Here is a 19,990-nt window from a genome sequence, read left to right as displayed (position 1 = left end):
AGAGACCCTCCCCCCTGTTGCTGAGTGACATCACCTGCACACGGAAGCCCCCTCTCCAACCCTCTGACGCCCCAGGGAGCTCCCTCATCCTAGTCCACTTCTGGGTGGTGGCCTTGCGCCACTGTCTCTGGAAGGTCTCGGACCATAACGGACTCCCTTCTCGTGCCACCCCGTCCAAGCACCACCCAAACACAGCCTGTGTGTTACTGCCTCTCAGGAACCTGTCTCTTCCTTGATCAACCCCCAGGACCCCAAACTTACTACACCAAGCCATCTGACTGAAGGAAGTATACAAAGAGGCTCCCAAAGTATCACATACGGGTCTCCCTTCTAACCAAAAATAAGAAGAGCGTAAGTTCCCTGCTACTCAGCAAGTTGGTACTTATCCGCCATCCAGGGCAGGGGATTGTTCATGAATTCCTGGGCGAGGAGGAAGGGGGCAGCTCCTTAGCAAAATGACTGATGGGTCAAGAATTCCCTCTGCAACGTCCGTCTCTCCTCTTGGGCCCTCTCTGTCTTCAAAGTTTCCATGGGAAAGAAACCCACTCTCAGCAGAAACTCTCATTTCTGTTAGGTTGTGCTGAACTGGTAAGGACGTGTGTAGGCTTGTGGTTAAGAGCACGGAGTCAAGGGCCAGACACCCAGTTCGAAGGCCAGCTCTGTCACTCACGAGATGCATCGCCCCGGGCAAGTTGCTCATCTCGCGATGCCTCAGTTCTCTCCCTCATCAGGCCGTCATGAGAATCGGACTGGCCACTTACGGAGATCCCTGGGTGCCATGGCTGCTGCCGCCTCGGCCCCTCCTGGCTGACTGTCCAGCTCTGCATGGCTTCCATCATCCCCCCAGAGTGGTGGGAGCTCCAGTAGCTCCAGAGCCTGGCCTGACAGACCTCCGCACCCAGACACGAGTGAAGATGCAAGCTGCCAGATGTGCTGTGTGGCCTCCTCAGAGGCTGCCGCAGGGGCTGGGGACACAATCCAGAAGGGCAGGGAATTAGCGTCCAGAGGCAGACTTTGGCCAAAGAGGGATGGAAGGTGTAGGATGACAGAAAAATTCTGCCTCTTTCTTCCTTTGTTAGAAAGTCCTGAGCCACAGTTTTCTGAACAGGCCTCCTGTGCCACCAAGCAGCTGTCTTGCTTCCCCCACCCCCCGACTCTCACTGCCCTGGGGTGCACGTGAGACCTGCCTTAGGCTCTGTTTTCCAGAGAACCCAAGTGAAATCACGAGTAAAAGAACTGATACAGGTAAAGCACTCAGAACTTCACTGTCCAATACAGTTGCCACTACCCATATGTAACTACGGAGCACAGCAAATGTGGCGAGTGTGAATTGAGATGTGCTCTGAGCGTAAAAAACACACACACACACACAAAAGACAGTGGATTTTAAAGACGTGGTACAAAAAATATTAAAAATCTTATTATAATTTTATATTGATTATATATTGAAATGATCATATTTTGGATAATTGGCTAAAGTATATTATTAAAATTAATTTCAGCTGTTTGTTTTTACTTTTTGAGTGTGTCTACTGAAAATTTTAAATGACATACGGCTTCCATTGTATTTTCATTGGACAGCTCTGACTTAGAATTTAGTACCTTGTAGGCCTACCAAAGATATCAGCCACTTTCATTTCTCATCCCAAGAAATTCTAGAGATTTGCTGTCAGTAAAGTCTAATGATAAAAAGGGAATGTGGGAGCAGAAAGGGAGACAGATAAGGGAAAGGGAACAAATATTTATGAATTACACTCTTTGTTGCTAGGCACATCATATATCATGCACTACGTGTCATTCACCCTATCCAGAAGATGAGGAAATAAAGGCGCAAAAATAAATTTTCCTAAGGCCACAGAGGTATTAAACAACAGAGCTGAAATGTGGACCTGGGTCTCCTGGACTCCACAGTCCATGCTCTTTTCCATCTATAGCACTGTCAAAGGATTGACTTTCTAATGGTACAGTTTAGATAATGTAACCGAAATTTTTGGGGCATGGGTGAGGGCATCCTAGAATCCCTTAAATCACCCACACAGGAGATCACCTACACTAAAAAAGTTAAAAGCTGCTGCTGGACACAAATCAATCAATCTCAATCTCTCTCTCTCTCTCTCTCCCCCTCTCTCTCTCTCTCTCACACACACACACACACACACACACACACACACACACACACACACACACACACACACACACACCCCTGCCGTGGGTACATGGGAATGAAGCGATCATACACCACGGTCTATGGCACGTGGGCACAGACACCCAAGAAAGCCCCTCATTTTGTATTTTTTCTCCATCATCCTCTGCCTCAATCCCATTCCCCCACTGGCTCTCGGTCAAGCATACATAATGAACATTCTTTCAACCTACCCTCCGTATGTTTATTTAGAAAGACAGGTGGCCTTAAAAGATAAAGTGGTATTGTGTGCAAAACTGCTTTCTTGCTCTTATTTATTTCACATTATTTCCTGAGATCTAATAAAACAGCTGTAAGTAAACATAATCCATTCCTTCTAGCAGCTGTACCATATTCCATAATACATAGCCACCACATTATACTTATCATTTCCCTAAGTGGTCGCCACCTACATCATCTCTGACTCCTTTCTACCACCCATGATGCTGGGATGACCACCATCATATGTCTACTTGGTGAAGCTTTGCTGGAGTAAATATCTATGAGTGGAATGGCTGGGGCATACCCTATATGCAGCGCTAGCTTCCCTAAGTAATGCCGGCTTGCTCTCCACAAGGAATACAGTTACACTCGCCTGCCACGCAGGAAGTTTCTATTTCCTCCTATCCTTACCAGCACTTGATAATACCCACCTTCCTGATTTTTGTCAACTTAAAAGGTATCAAGTGGTAGTTTATTAGAATTCACATTTCTCTGTGTATTGGTCAGAAGAATACCTCCTCATATTTTTCTTAGCCTTCAACAGTTGGGTGGAAGATATTCTAAAGACCTGGTGTCTGGAGTTGCCGCCAACACAAGCATCTAAATTTCAAGAACGCACAAACGTCTCACCTCAGAGGATGGAGAACTATGGATACATGCTTTGTTCTCCCAACTACGTTAATGTTCTGGCCTCACTGTGTACATCGATTTTCTTCAGATGTAACTGCTCTAGGGCTCAGAGATATGCTTGTGCAACAAAATCTCATGGAACCAGGGCTGGTACTGCAATAAATGTGTGTCCTGTTATCATCTTTAGGGATATTTTTAAAGTGAGACAAATGAGAACTGAGGTAGAATGAACTCCGGTTTGGCAGTCCTGATGGAGCCACATCCAGTCCAGGGGAGGCAACCCAGCCTACTGCACTTATAAAGAAAAAGAAAATCTACCCAAGCAAAGCAGAATTTAAATTGGGTGAGGACACGTTGGAATTTTATTTAGAATATAATTTTTAATTATAATTTCTTTTGACTTGGTTTATAAAGGCAACGAGTTTTAGATCAGAACCTTACTTTCTTCTTAGAGATGTGATGATGGGAACTGTTCAAATCTGGGATATTTTAACATTTAGATATTTCTTATGCTATCACTTGGGCTTCTCACACACCTCTCAAACTGGTTGGATATATTTCTGACAGGGAAATAGGATAGGGAGTCAATGTGCAGCCTAGAATATGAATGTTCCTTAGCGTTAATTTAATGAAAATACTCTCTGTAACCATTTCAGAACTTTCTGGTTACTCAAATTTATCCTAGAGAGCAGAAGTCAAGTTTTGGTGGGAGGAGGTCCAAGCTGATAAAATTTCTCCTCTCCTTCCCTGAGGGGGGCAGTCACTGCTAAGTATCAAATCCAGTAGGTTAAAAGAATACAGTGGGAGCCTCCAGACCCCTCCCTAATATCCCCCCAGGAGGCAACAATGCCAGCTGCCCTTTGCCTTCCTTACTCATCCCTGGGGGTGGAGGGGAGAAGGAAGGATGGGATCCTGTTGGTGAGGGTAACCTGAGGAACTGAACATGCTCAGCTCACACCCTTCCGGGCTTTTTCCTTTTTTCTCTATCGCTTCTTCTGCCATGAAGTAATAAACCTTCCTCTGAAAAGGATGCCTACGACTGTCCAGCTCCGCCTAGACACGTTTAACGAAGTGCGGAAGTAGTAAGAAGACCTAAAGGTCTCAGACACAAGCCATGCTCTCTTATCCAGATTTTACTGGTAGTAAAGATGGTACTTGGATCCCCACCTGGCCAACCTCTCTGAGTCTACCTCTCAATTCATTCTGAGCTTGGGAGGGGAAGAAGAATTATACCTTCTGGTCTTCTCCTGCACCTCAACTTCCTACATATGACTTCTATCCAGTTCTAAGTCCCCTGCTGCTTTTGTATGGCTGATGGACTCTGTCGGTTAAAACCTATGAAAACGTTTAATCACAGTCACCAGGAACTCTCACTCAAAACTTCTTTTGGACTGATCAGTAACAGATGGCCTTAAATCAGTATCTGATGCTGGGAAAATCCACCAGCCAAGTCTCGGTAGTTACTCAGAGACACTCAAAGTCTCCAAGGCGGACAAAGATGTGGATAGGTACTGACTGCTGACAAGCAGAGCAGCCGCAGCCAGCCATGGAAGCTGCTAGGGAAAAGAATCTGGCCAGGAGGACTCAAATGGTAGAAACTCTAACTGGTGGTGGTGATGGGGCGATGGGATTGGGGCGGAGGAGCGGTCTACAAGAAAACACTCTGGTGGAGAAGGGGTGGAAAGCAACAAAAATCGATGCTAAAGGAACCCAGATGAAGTAGAAAAGGTGTTGGGCTATTTTCCTTCTTCCTTTCCACAGCCCAGCTCTCCCTCTCTCTGGTGGATGGCTTGTTGCAATCAGAGAACATGAGAAGGGGAAGGGGGTGCCAGCATTGTTCTTAGAGCCTAGAAGGGTGAGGAAAACTGACCCAGGCAGGTGTCTGAAGGTGGTGGGAAAGAAGGGCCCTGTTCTGAGTTTCACAATGGTTGCCTTTAAAAGGAAGCATTTACATTTCTCCAATTGCTGTTTATAGTTGGACCAGGAAAAGAGAATTTGGGGCCATCAGGTTTTCCTTCCATAATGTTAAAAATGATCGTCTACACGGAAGCAAAGAGAGCAAGGGGGACTTCATGAGGGGCTTCAGGTTTCATGAAAAAGAGGCAACTTATCATTATTTTATTCATCAATGAACCTGGTGCTTAATCAACCCATGTTGTGTTCCAAATGGAACCACTCTAGTCTCCACAGGGGTGACCCCTACAGACAGTGACGTGAGAGCTGTACCTTGGGAATTTTGCACTGTCTTGGTTTGGGTCACGCAGAGAGGGAGAGAAAAGGCAGAGGAGGCAGAAGAGCAATAACACCAGGAGAAACATCATCAGTATATTCATGATTTTCTTAAAGACACAAGAGAATGAAATTGATAAGTTTAAAAAAAAAGAGAGAGGGCTTCCCTGGTGGCGCAGTGGTTGAGAGTCCGCCTGCCAATGCAGGGGACGCGGGTTCGTGCCCCGGTCCGGGAAGATCCCACATGCCGCAGAGCGGCTGGGCCCGTGAGCCGTGGCCGCTGAGCCTGCGCGTCCAGAGCCTGTGCTCCCCAACGGGAGAGGCCACAGCAGTGAGAGGCCCACGTACCACAAAAAAAAAAAAAAAGAGAGAGAGAGAGAGAGAAATTACCACAAAAGTTTTACATGGTAAAGATGATTAACAATTGTCATGCTTAAAACGATGGACATACGTTTTGAAGGCCTCCTGAAAGCACCGAGCTATTCCATTGGACACTCTGACACCTACGAACAGAATCGCTTTCACTCATGCTGTCTCCTTCGCACTGTCTAGACTCTTTCCATCCTTCTCTGCCAGGCCAGTTTGCCCCTAGATTCAGGCCTGCTTCTCCTGACGCTTCCAGGCTGGGCTGAGCCTCCCCCTCTGTTCTGCCCTCCCCTAATCCCGCCATGTTTTCCTAGCGCAGTGACGCAGCAGAGTATACTCGTGTTACCAGTGGATGCATCTGTTCCTCCGATGGTGCACTTCCGGCTCTCTAAGTTTTCTCCTCCTTTCCCCTCACACCTCCACAGAGGCTTGCACAGAGGTATGCCTCAGTATACATCTGCTGAGCTCAACTGAACTACAGTGGCCTAAATACCTTCCTGGAAAATCCTCCCAGTTCCCCAGTGGCCAGTGTGGGAGTCCTTGCAGGAATGGCTGGCTCTGACAATGTCCTCATCTCGTTTTACTAAGGGTACGCTCAGCAGCCCGTGGCCTGCGATGGATGGTGAAAAGGACTCCCTGCGGCCAGAAGGTCACGACATGCTCCTCCTTTACAAAGCCAGCCCCAGCCGTGACTGAGAGCCCATCAGAGTTGAAAATGTTTAATTCCTCTCTCTCTTGGGGTACCTATACCTGACCACAGGAGAATTCGTAATGGGGCTTCAAGTAATCCAAATTCTACCTGACACCAAATTTACTCATCACATTTTACTGTGAGTTTGGTCAAACTGTTCAAAAGCCACATGATCCCAAAGATTTGTGCTTCGGGCAAAATAAAGTATGGTGTTCGTAGCTCTCAACAGTGTAGCTCTTTATATGCCAGTACCAGTTTTTAAAATACCAATATCCACTTCATTGATATCCACAGGAGCTCAGTTTTTAATGCAATAGGCAAGAGCCTCTGAAGCTCTCTGAAGCTGCCCTGTGTTTTCTCACTGTGGTTAGAAAAAATCTGTTATGTGCTCCTGGGGAAAGGCTTCTTATATCCTAAAGGGACAAGCCTTGACAGTCACAGAAGTGATTATAATGATGTGTAAAGTGTCCGCTCACCTTTACTGAAGGCGATACCTTGCTTTTTATAGCTTCCGTTACGCTCTTAGTCTAAATCCGCTGCTAATTGGTAACCCTGATTAGTAATGGCCAACGATGTATGAATAACTCAGGATGTAACTTCTGGTTTAAAAGTGCACTTATCCAATCTTCATTTACTGGCAGGAGAGGGCTCGTCGACACCACTGGAATGTTCTTCCTAGGTGATTAGGTCGGCAGGGACATCTTGAAGGAATAAGAACATCTGGCACCCTTCGTGCACACCAAGAATGGTATTTCTGGGGTGAGCGGGCTGCCCTGGGCAAGAGCAGCCTTCTGTAGAGCTGATGTGAGCAGATCCTGACCACTGTTTATTTGAACATTCCTAACTGCAAATGAAGCGCCAACTACGCCTGCCAACTCAGGACAAGGACAAGCTCTTTGGTGTCTTCCGATTTAGTGAACAAGACTAACAGACCTAACTGTGCCTGGTCTCACACTCGATCAGAACCAAGATTTGCACTTGTCTGTGCAACGAGGCTGATCATTCGCTCGGGCTACCCAGCCTGTGATGGGGCGGGTCCTATAGAATGGACTGCTTTGTGAAATTCGAGACGAGACAGGCCTGCACACAGCACCCCACCTGACCTTACCCTCAAACTATGCTACTGAAAAACCCTGGGAGAGAGAAGGACGCAGGAATTTATATACAACCAAGGTCAGCCTTAGGTAAAATCCAGGAGCAGACAAACTTGGCCTTGGGGCTCCCCCCTCCCCAGTACTCTGCATCATCTCCTTTTACGCTGTCACAACCCCACTAGCATCTGGTTGCTTCTGCTTGCCTAACGCAGCCCCCCGTCGTCATCCCCAAACAGCCAGTGCACCCCTACTATCCAAGCCTTTTGTGTAAGCCATTACCACACATGACCCCTGTCCCCACCTCTTTTCTTTGTTTCCTTTCCTACCTCCATCCACACAAGGAAAATTACTTCTCCATCCTCTGGACCACCACGCAAGTTTTACACAACCGCTGTTTTAGCATTTCTTGTATCACATGATACTTCTAATGTTGGCCCGTTTCTCCCCGCCCCCGCCCGCCCCCAGCTCGACTGTGACCTTATTTGAGGACACAGGCTGTATTTTATTCACGTCGTATCTCTAGGGCTCTGCACACTGTACCCACAGCAAGTATCTAATGATTGGATGAAAAGAGCTCATAGAGAAAGGGGACGCGTGAATCAAATGATAATTGTCAGTCCAAGACCTCATGGACGGTGAAGACAGGACGGTTTGTGGATCTAGGGCAGCTGAGAAGGCTTCACGAAAGAGAGGGGACTGTGCTGGACCTTGGCGATGACTAGCAAGGAGATGCAGATGCTGAATTCCTCGGCTCCACATTTCTACGGGACTTCGCGCTTGAAAATAACTTTTCCTCCAACTGCTCTGTTTCCCTCTTGCCCTGTGTCAGCGGGAGACCAGGAGGCTCTCTGCCTTGCATGGTATTTCCTTTCCTCTCTCCCCACACACACCCATTAAAATATATTTATTTAAAATCTGAAAAGGGAAATTCAGCCTGAATTCGTTTGGGTGATTGTGAATTTCTTAGGATGGACTTTTTAAAAGCATTCCTCATAGCATTTAATTAAACATGGACCATAAAAGAAAAATCAGTGGAAATGAAACCCAGTGGAAAATGACATTGTTGTCAGAAAGAAAGATAAAATTGCATCATTAAAAATCTTGAATTCCGGGCTTCCCTGGTGGCGCAGTGGTTGAGAATCCGCCTGCCGATGCAGGAGACACGGGTTCGTGCCCTGGTCCGGGAAGATCCCACATGCCGCGGAGCAACTAAGCCCGTGAGCCATGGCCACTAGGCCTGTGCGTCCGGAGCCTGTGCTCCGCAACGGGAGAGGCCACAGCAGTGAGAGGCCCGCATACCGCAAAAAAAAAAAAAAAAAAAAAAAAAAAAAAAAAAAAAAAAAAAAAAAAAAAAAAATCTTGAATTCCTAAAATGATCAAATTATATTAGGTTTCCAGAAACTGCCTCTTAGAGACAATGGCCATCCATTAAAAAAATATTTAGTATTTAATATAACATTGAATACTCCAGTATTTTTCTAAGCTCTTTTATATTTGTACCTATTTTTCTTACACTGAAAAATCTTGATTCCTAAAAACGTTAACAAACTTACTCATTTGTTTTATTTCATAATATGTACAAAACTTTTAAAATTGTAATGCCAATATTAACAATACAAACACAAAATGAAGTTTAAAATTCTATGGTTTTGCCTTTCGAATATATCCCACTCAAACTGAACAGCAAGAGAACTATGTTTAAAAGCCCTTAAAATAAATATTTTCTCTGTGTGGTTATGTTGCTGAGATCTTTACACAAATTTTTAGGTTCTTCATTTGTTTCCATTCAGTTTTCATTTTAAGGTTTGGGGTTTTTCTTCCTTTTCTGGCTTTTTTGTTATTGTTGTTGGTACGTGGGCCTCTCCCGCTGCGGAGCACAGGCTCCGGACGCGCAGGCGCAGCGGCCACGGCTCACGGGCCCAGCCGCTCCGCGGCACGTGGGATCTTCCCGGACCGGGGCACGAACCCGCGTCCCCCGCATCGGCAGGCGGACTCTCAACCGCTGCGCCACCGGGGAAGCCCCCTTTTCTGGTTCTAAATATGTAAACATTTACATCTTTCAAAATTAAAAATAAGACATAGTGAGAGAAGCCCCAGGTCTATCCTTATCCCCCTCCATCCCAAAGGGAATGTTTTTTTAAATATCCAGTTTTTAAATCTATCACAGAGCTCTCTGATTTATAAATAAAAACAATTAACAGAGAGGCCTTTGGAAGAGAGGATTCGTTTCGGAGCAGGTGCTGTTTTCCTTCTGCTTGCTCTTGGGGCCAGCTGAGCCTGTTACCTGAGCTCCCTTTGTCAGAAACCCACCGCTCCACTCGCAACCTCTGACACTGGGAGACTAGCCATTATTCTTTTTCAAGCTAGACTCAGGAACCTGCTGGAATACTTCAAAGGAAAAACAAGTGCCTGTGCTACCTGCTTTCAAGATTTATTGTTTTTTAAATGCTACCTTGAGAAGTTGTTCTTCTGGGCTTGGGAAGGAAAGAGAGGCCTCCTGTGGGAGGGGGTCGGCTTTGCGCACGTCCCCAAGCGAACAGAAGCCAGCTCAGAAAGGCCAGGGAAATGGCAGGGGGAGCGGGGAAGCGGAGAATCTGGGGCCAACTGTAAAGTTGGCAAGGTCCAGCTCACATTGCCAGACCCAATTCTAAAAAATTCAAATTGCTCCGAAAGAGCAAAATGGGTGCAATGTAACGATGTTCTAAGTTTACTGTCCAGTGTTACTGCCAAAAACCCACTGCCATTTGGACATGCTATAAGGGCATTCCCTCGAAAGCCACATAAACTACATATTTTTTAATCAAATTAAGGTAGGGGGATACGGACAAAATTCTGTATTGATGATAAAGTCTTTCAAATGACTTTCTGCCCTTGGAGTTTCCCGGATGAAAACAAAAGCTGCGAAACGTGGTACAGGCAGCCGTTTCTCTGGTTCTGTTGTAAGAAAAGGCGTGTGTGGGTACCAACGGCCTGCCACAGCCTGGAGACACCCCCAGCTCTCTGAATTGGAGGTGACGATCACAGGCTTGGCTACAAATCACATGCTAGCCCACAACCAACACAGGCTGATTAGTGGGCGCGTTGGGTTTTGGCGCAAGGCACGCGAGGTCTCCCAATGCCTTCTGGAGCTCAATCGGGGCCAAGAAGGGGGACGGCCCACAGGGACGCATTGAAAGCCAGTATGTCCGCTACTACAGATCAAGCCACGCCCTGAAACCACAGGAAAGATGCCACCAAAGACAAGGAGACACCTGTCCGTGGACCCCCAAAGGGAACCACGAACCTCCAAACCTCTGCTCAGTGATTGGTGTCACTGCTTGAATTTAAGAAACTTGCAAGGAACAGTATGGGTCTTGCAAAACCGCCTAGTATTTATATTTAAAGAAAAAGAATCAATCTGGTTTTTATTTCCCTGCTTCCGAATCCATTAAATAGTTTATTTCATTTGAAAATGGAAATTAGCTAATTCCATTGTTCTCTCAACTTTTTACTTAGCTTGTATTAAGCTTATGCAGTCATTCTTAATCCCTATATTGTTGATCTTATTACTTCACCCTACTTTCTCTTATTCCAGCATTCATTTACATTTTAACGATTTCACTTATCCACCCAGCAAATATTTACTGATTGCCTTGTATGTATCAGCCACTGTTCCAGGTGCTGGGGGCACTGTGGTAAACAAGATCTGAGCAAATTACATGAGACGCTTGGCAAACTCTTTTTTTTTTTTTTTGCGGTACGCGGGTCTCTCACTGTTGTGGCCTCTCCTGTTGCGGAGCACAGGCTCCGGACGCGCAGGCGCAGCGGCCACGGCTCACGGGCCCAGCCGCTCCGCGGCATGTGGGATCCTCCCAGACCGGGGCACGAACCCGCGTCCCCTGCATCAGCAGGCGGACTCCCAACCACTGCGCCACCAGGGAAGCCCGGCAAACTCTTTTGGAAAGTGAATTTTTAAAATTTTGGTTATCCAATACATGAATATACAGTCTGCTCATCAGAAGGAAGCTTCTTGTTATGACTGTGGGACACATGAACACTGCACAAAGCTTCTGCAAAGAAGTAAAAGTAGGATTTCCCTGGTGGCGCAGTGGTTAAGAATCCGCCTGCCAATGCAGGGGACACGGGTTCAAGCCCTGGTCTGGGAAGATCCCACATGCCACGGAGCAACTAAGCCCGTGCGCCACAACTACTGAGCCTGTACTCTAGAGCCTGAGGCCACAACTACTGAGCCCATGTGCCACAAATACTGAGCCCACGTGCTACAACCACTGAAGCCAGTGTGCCTAGAGCCTGTGCTCCACAACAAGAGAAGCCACCGCAATGAGAAGCCCGTGCACCGCAACGAAGAGTAGCCCCTGCTCACCAAAACTAGAGAAAGCCCGCACACAGCAACAAAGACCCAATGCAGCCAAAAATAAAATAAATAAAATAATTTTTTTTTTAAAGTAAAAGTAGCAACCACTTATAGAGGGCTTACTTGACGCCAGGGACTGTTCTAAGTTCTTTACCCATATTAACCAAGTTAATCCTCCCAATGACCCTCTGGGTCATTATAATTATCTCCATTTTACAGATGAGAAAATTGAGGCCCCGCAAGCCTACATGATCTAAAGGCAGTCAGTGGTGGAGCTGGCCTTGAACTCAGCAGTCTGGCTCAAGATAGCCTTTTTCTGACCCTGGTGGGGCTGAGGCCTCCCTTAAGGTTTGCTTCTGACATAATGTAATTTAAAACAGCAGGAGGCAAGAAGAGGCGTTTGTTGGGAAAAGAATCATGTTGTAGAGAGAACTGGTAATAAATATTCCTGATTGGCTGCCTGATAAGGATGGAATGGGGTTTGGAGAATTTCATACTCTCATGAAATAAACATGTGATTTTTGACCTTCCAGAAGTGACAGAAACTATTCAAAGTATCCTATTTTTATCTTTTCCCCCTTTCAGCCTTCACTTCAGACTGTGCTGTCCTGGCAGAATCTTGCGCACAATTGGCTGTGGCTTCCCAAGGGCTAAAGAAATGACCAGACACATATAACCTGGGAAACAGGGACACATCCACCTCTGGGAATATCAAAGGTCAGCCATGCTGCTTGCAAAAGCTTACAGCGTTCTGCACAAAAACCCCCCTCACTGCAGAAAGGTTGAAGATTTGCCAAAAGCCACAGAATTGGACCTTAACATCTTCTATAGGTACCTAATCAAACTGTCCCTCCCGATAAGTAAACTCCCATGTCTAGAATCCCAGGAACATTACATATATTACAAACCGTGGTCCCCAGACCACAGCAACATCATCACCTGGAAGTAGGTTAGAAATGGAGACCCTCAGGCCTCACCCAGACCTGATGGATCAGAATCTGCATTTTAACAAGAGCCCCAAGTAATCCATGTGAATATTAAAATTGGAGAAGCGCTGGAATGGTCACTAATTCCATTTTCTAGCTATTTAAGGTGCTGGGAGGGGAGCTGTTGGTGACTCTCTGTTGGTTATAAACACATCAATCTCTTGAAAGGTATATTCTCAGCCTCACCTCGTGATTTAACTTAAAACTATCTTCCTGATGCAATACAATCCTCAGTTCATTTTTATGGTAGATCTAGACTTTTTACAATCCAATCATTCCTGTGTGAGCAGATATTAAGGCTTCAGATGTGCAAAACTATGTTTCTTATGAGACTCGGAAAGAAATGGTCAAGAGCCCCCCGTGTGTACAATGACTCACACTGGTGTCTTTTCTTCAGAGCAGGTTAATTACCTTTTCCAAATCCCAGCAGGTCCCTTTAGCATAGACCACAAACATAAATCTCAGCCCAGCTCCTGCCGACGTTAACACAAAGTAATCAAAATAATAATAACAGCTACCATTCGTGTGGTGCTTATAACATGTCTGATGCTGTTTTGACAACTTAAAGTGTACAAAAAATCACTTAATCATCACAGCAACCGTATTTTACACATGAGGACAATGAAGCTAGTTCATGGTGGGGATTCTAATGCAGGCCACTTGCCTCCAGAGTCCACACTGGTAACCACAGCACCACATGGCCTCTTGGAGTCCAAATTAATGCTGCCCAGGCTTCCAAGCGTCTCTTATTCAAATGCTCTCATAATAAAGACTGATCAGGCCTCCCTGGTGGCGCAGTGGTTAAGAATCCGCCTGCCAGTGCAGGAGACACGGGTTCGAGCCCCGGTCTGGGACGATCCCACATGCCGCGGAGCAACCGGGCCCGCGCACCACAACTACTGAGCCTGGGCTCCAGAGCCTGTGAACCACACCTTCTGAGCCCGCATGCCACAACTACTGAAGTCCGCCCGCCTAGAGCCCGAGCTCTGCAACAAGAGAAGCCGCTGCAATGAGAAGCCCGCGCACCTCAACGAAGAGTAGCCCCCGCCCCGCGCGCCCCAACTAGAGAAAGCCCGCGTGCAGCAACGAAGACCCAACACAGCCAAAAGTAAATATAATTAATTAATTAATTAAATAAAGACTGATCACTTATTTAGGAGAACGTAATTCACTTCAGAGGTTTAGTTGACAAAAAGAGAAAGAGAGGCTGGCAGCTACTAAGACATTATTTCACTAAGTTAAAACATTATTACATCTGGTTTCTAATTCTTAGTTGGGATTGCAAGAGCACGTGGTCTGCTGCTTGGAAGTGCTTTAAAATGTCCTTCTGCCTGTAACTGGTACCAGCTCTGACATTAAAATTACACTGTATTTTCTATAAATGAGAAGCAGTTGTAAATGTTAAGGATTCATGATATTGCTGGCTTTGATTATGCATTAAATCAATGGTCTAATTTCTCTTTTTAGCTGCAGATAACTCAACTCTTTTTGTAAGTGAAATCTTAAAACAATACCAATACCAATACATGTGACTGGGTAAAGCCTTGGGCTTTGGTTGAAGTGGAGAGAAGGAAATCTCTCGACCTTTACCATCTGCCTCCGTATCCCAAGAAGGCCCATCCCTAGAGCCCTAGAGCCCTGAAAACACAGAACGCGAAACGCCACGGGCAACACAGTGAGCTGCCTCTCCTCCGCAGCATTTCAGCTCTCCTTAGACCCTCCCTGCCTGACTCTGTACACAAGGTGAGGTCCTCCGCCTTAGACCTGAAAGAGCTCACAGCACCTGTATTCTCCCCCGTGAAGCTGAAGAGGAGGAACCTCGACGCACAGTTGAAAAGTGCACTGCCCAGTGCTTGGCAAAACACGAATGGGTCACGGAAACACGATGAAGGGTGACGTTTCCAACTGCAAAGTAACGTGGAGGCCTGCCAGGGAGTAGATAGCAGTCAGGTATATATGCTTATTAGGGAGCGAATTTTGGTATTTTTTTCTTCAATCACTTCTGTTTGCACCGGAAGCAAAGCCAAATAACACATACTCCTAGGCACAGTACAGGAAAAGAACTGCGGGGGACAGTGCAGGAAATACAAAACCCAGTTAAGTCCTAACCAGTAACCATGACCAACCTCTTAACCATGAAATGCATCCCAATGCCTGGCCATCATGCCTGTGGGCGCATATAAACTGAATTTAAATTTACATAAATTAGTATTTTAAATAGTTTTAAGTGCTGTTTGCACAAAGAGAATGGCAAAGTGGTTCCCAGTATATTGATACCATTAACAACAGGTAACAGACAACAAGTAGCACGTGTGTGTGGAACTGGAGGTGGGGGGGGCCCTCCGGGGAGCCCTCCCAGATCCCCCCTTCCCACCCCTTTTAACCATTTCGGCCGAAGAGACCACACTACCGAGCTCACCACCCGGAACCCAGGCTCCAGGCAAGCGGTTCGGGTGTGCAGTTAGCACAGTGCTGCCCACACCCCTGTCCTACCAAAATCTGTTCACAAAGTTTAGCCAAAATCGATCTCATTTGATTAAAAGGTGGGACCCGGAACCGAAATATTATAAAGTCTCAGTCAAGAGGAATGTACAGGGCGTGGTGTGTATGGATTAAATACATGTTCAAGTTAATTTTTTTAAAAACCTTTCTACGATGTAGTAGTGGGCCGAAGAACTAAATAGACATTTCTCCACAGAAGATATACATATGGCCAACAAACACATGAAAGCATGCTCAACATCATTAATCATTAGAGAAATGCAAATCAAAACTACAATGAGGTATCACCTCACACCGGTCAGAATGGCCATCACCAAAAACTCAAGAAACAATAAATGCTGGAGAGGGTGTGGAGAAAAGGGAACCCTCTTGCACTGTTGGTGGGAATGTAAATTGATACAGCCACTATGGAGAACAGTATGGAGGTTCCTTAAAAAACTACAAATAGAACTACCATACGACCCCGCAATCCCACTACTGGGCATATACCCTGAGAAAACCATAATTCAAAGTCATGTTCCAAAATGTTCATTGCAGCTCTGTTTACCATAGCCAGGACATGGAAGCAACCTAAGTGTCCATCAACAGATGAATGGATAAAGAAGATGTGGCACATATATACAATGGAATATTACTCAGCCATAAAAAGAAATGAAACTGAGTTATTTGTAATGAGGTGGATAGACCTGGAGTCTGTCATACAGAGTGAAGTAAGTCAGAAGGAGAAAAACAAATACTGTATGCTAACACATATATATGGAATCTAAGAAAAAAAATGTCATGAAGAGATTAGTGATAGGACGGGAATAAAACACAGACCTACTAGAGCATGGACTTGAGGATACGGGGAAGGGGAAGGGGAAGCTGTGACGAAGTGAGAGAGTGGCATGGACATATATACACTATCCAATGTAAATTAGATAGCTAGTGGGAAGCTGCCGCATAGCACAGGGAGATCAGCTCGGTGCTTTGTGACCACATAGAGGGGTGGGATAGGGAGGGTGGGAGGGAGGGTGATGCAAGAGGGAAGAGATATGGGAAAAAAAAAAAAAACACCTTTCTACGATGTAGTAGTGTGCTGTCCTTCCTAAGTTGAGCATAAATAATTAAATCAACGTTCGGAGAGTGGAGTCAGTTTTGGTTTTTGTTTCTTAAACGAGGCACTCTAAAACTGCACTATAAACAAAAGGAAATAGGCTCAATCTGCACACATATTAAGATGAACTTTGAAAACTTCTTTTTTACCAAATTCTTTACATGAGCTTGCTTTCCTGTAATTTTCCTAACTCTAAAGGTTTGCACGTGGCAAAAAAAAATTCTGGGTTCCCTTAGGTTGCATTTATTCTGACACCTTTGAAGCAAGTCCATCCCATGGGACTTGAACCGTGACAAACCCGGTGAGAGGTGTCTACCCAGAGGGGGCCAGCCTCGTGTCGCTGCATACCTCAGCTTTCACAAACACACCACAGCGCGGCTTACCTTGACTCCCGGGGCTTCTCCAGAAATGACAGCAACCGTCACGGCCTCCTTACTGGCTTTAGGGATTTCGTTGCTTTTCAGTTCCTGGTACCGAGGCTCCACCATCTTCTATGGGCTCATCAAATTAAGCCACAGTTGCAGGCCGTGGGCTGGCTCCTCTGAGCAACACATCTCGGCGTGCACGATGCCCCGGCCCGCGGCCATCCACCGCAAACCCCCGACGGACAAGAAGGAAGTGTGACCCGGGCGGCCTCTAATGAGTCCACAGGTGGGATGATTACCACCTGGTAACAAAGTCCGGCACGTTACAAGTGCTGCTTTCCGAGGGATAACAGAACGACAGAGACAACTGCTGGGGCCCTTTCCAGTTTTCCAAACGTGTCCCAGGCTTCCGTGTGTGCGATCAAATCATCAGCTCTGGAATTCACACAAAGGGAAGAACCCCCTCTTCGGCACCCCCGAGTCTCAGATTGCGCCCCTAGATGGGGAGTTGCGGGCAGCGAGTAAACCGAGAAGCGCTCTCGGGAGACGCATCTTAACAAGTGAAGAAAGCAGGATTGGGCAGGGGAGAAGCCAATCACCAATGCGGTTATCGTACAACGGAGGCCTTAGCCGAGCCAACAGGGAGCTCTGGAGTCGGACGAAGCTTCAGAATTGCCCCAAACTGAGGCTTTCCTATCCCCACATCAGCAAACCCTTGACTGTGGGCCGCCCTGCAGTAGCGAGCACAGCCTTGGGAGAGGCAGCTCCCGGGGCAGAGGGCAGCGCCCAGGGTGGGAGGCAGCTGAGAGCCGTCAACAGCCGGTATTCGCAGCAGCTGGAGGACACGAGGTGGGCCTACAGGTACCGTGGACTCCCACGGGACCCACCCCGCCACAGGCGGCTGGCTTCGACGCTGGGAACGGAGCGCTCACCACTTGGAGGAAGTTACGGCCTCCGCTGTTGTGCAGACTTTTCAAGCGTTCATTTCTTTACCAAGAGCACATGAGGGGCCAGCCCCAGATGCCAACCTCGGGATCTGGGGATAAAGGGATAGAACACAGCAGGTGGGTTTCTTGCCCGTCTCAGCTCGGGTTCGCCCACAGAGGACCCTGAGACAAGGGCTCGAGTGCAGGGAGTATATCTGGAAAGTGGTACAGAAAGCACAAGTAGGGAAGAGTGGGAAGGGTGAGCCAGGCAAGGGAGAAAGCCACAAAGGGGGCTTAACGAGCAAGTTACACCTGTGGGCACCTGGGGCTCAGTCCCACTGGGAACCACGCCGAGGCACGTTAGAATTGATGCGCGGAGGGCGGAAAAGTCCACTTCCGGGGTCACAAGCAGTCAAAGCTACGCTTTACATTGTGCTCCGGGGACCGGTTACTGTTGACTTTTGGCCACGACTCCTTTGCCCTTTTGCTTTTCTGCCTCTCAATCTCCTGTTCACTGCAACACCACGATTCAAATATTTGCAGATGTCATTCCCCAAAATATGTAAATGATCCCAGAAAGTACCTGTATAGAGTCCACACTTATAAATACTGGCAAAGATGACCCAAGCACTTCCTGGGCATTTTTTTTTTTTTTTTTGTGGTACGCGGGCCTCTCACCGTTGTGGCCTCTCCCGTGGCGGAGCACAGGCTCCGGACGCACAGCCTCAGCGGCCACGGCTCACGGGCCCAGCCGCTCCGCGGCACGTGGGCTCTTCGCGGACCGCGGCACGAACCCGCGTCCCCTGCATCGGCAGGTGGACTCTCAACCACTGCGCCACCAGGGAAGCCCTTCCTGGGGATTTTTTTTTTTTTTTTTTTTTTTTTTTTTTGTGGTACGCGGGCCTCTCACTGTTGTGGCCTCTCCCATTGCGGAGCACAGGCTCCGGACGCGCAGGCTCAGCGGCCATGGCTCACGGGCCCAGCCGCTCTGCGGCATGTGGGATCTTCCCGGACCGGGGCACGAACCCGCGTCCCCTGCATCGGCAGGCGGATTCTCAACCACTGCGCCACCAGGGAAGCCCCTTTCCTGGGGATTTTAATGGTAACACATCTCACGCAGGACTAGGATGGTGGCCGGGTTTCGGTCATGCTCTTTAAGTGACAACACCTCCCCCTGCAAATGGACTGGAAGATAAACAGAAAATTGTCTCAAAGACAGCAGACAGATCTAGAAAGATGAGGACGGAAACCGGCGCAGTGAATGTGGCAGCAACTGCGACATCATGAGTGACCGTGACCTGAACAGCTTCAGGAAAGGTTTGGGGGGCAGTGCTGAGAGGCCAACCCTGATTTCAGTGAGTGGAGGATGGGACGGAAGAGAAGGAAGCTGAGACAGTGACTTGTGATTACTCTTTTCAGACACATCAGGAAAAGCCCGACGTGGGAGCTGAACACTGATTGTGAGGGCCCAGGGAAGCATGAGAGAGGAATACAAGGGACCTGTGCAGGTTTCCAGGCGGACTGCAAGAAGCCATAGAAAGGGACAAGCCCAAGACGTAACAGACGGAGCAGGGGATGCGGGAAGCTACCAGAAGCGGGTGGGAAACCATCAGCCATTCCTCATCTTGGCCATACCTGCAGGTCTCCTGGGTTCAACTGACCAGTGTGTCCACAGAAGTCTTCATGGGCCATGCTGCCCCCTTCCAGGAGGTAAGATACCTTTGGGAAAAAAAAAAAAAAAAACAGAAGAAAAAGTAGGTGATGGAGGGCTGTTAAGAGTTGTTCACTTTTTCCACTGAAAATGTGTTGACCAAAGTGTCAGGAGCAACTAAGATGGCTGAGCGAGCTGAGGGGATGAACGTCCGTGACAGGGCCACGCTAGCCCGGGCAACACCTCTGAGAGAATTTCAAGTGGGAGCCCCTTTCTCCGGGCACATGCAGCCCTGAGCAAGCAGAGCTCCCAGCTGGGTGAGACGGGCTGCCACTCATACCCTCAGCCCGCCGGGCCGAGGCCCTGCCACGGTGGGTCGCAGAGCCCAGGGTGAAAGAGAGGCAGCTCCTGTTGAAACAGCAGGAGCCTTGTTACCAAGGCCCCGTTCACCCAGGTGTGTGGGACGACAGATCTCAGGCCTCCACACCTTCCTTTACAGGCTGATGGGAGAAATCCAAAGGACATGTCTCTTTCCAACACCAGAAACACACACTCATGAGGCGCTCAATAAATGCTGGCGAGATACGTCAAATGAATTCACAGAAATTAAAGTCAACTTTTCCAGAGGCAAGCCCGTACTAAATCTAACAGCATTGGCCGTGTTGAAATTCTGTGTTGTCCGTCACGGTAGCCACT

General features: G+C 47.5%; 1 protein-coding gene across 1 annotated transcript in view; it reads right to left on the bottom strand.

The window, feature by feature from the left end:
- Positions 1 to 19,990, bottom strand: part of PIR (pirin) — a 102,524-nt gene that overhangs the window by 42,060 nt on the left and 40,474 nt on the right. The window contains 2 exon segments of the mRNA XM_059050912.2: positions 16,736 to 16,943; positions 19,280 to 19,362. Coding sequence (XP_058906895.1) covers positions 16,736 to 16,943; positions 19,280 to 19,362 — 291 coding nt within the window.

Source organism: Kogia breviceps, chromosome X (assembly GCF_026419965.1).
Source record: "Kogia breviceps isolate mKogBre1 chromosome X, mKogBre1 haplotype 1, whole genome shotgun sequence".
NCBI classification, from domain to species: domain Eukaryota; kingdom Metazoa; phylum Chordata; class Mammalia; order Artiodactyla; family Physeteridae; genus Kogia; species Kogia breviceps.
Note: the sequence above shows the minus strand (reverse complement) of the source record. Positions and strands in the feature narration are given on the sequence as shown.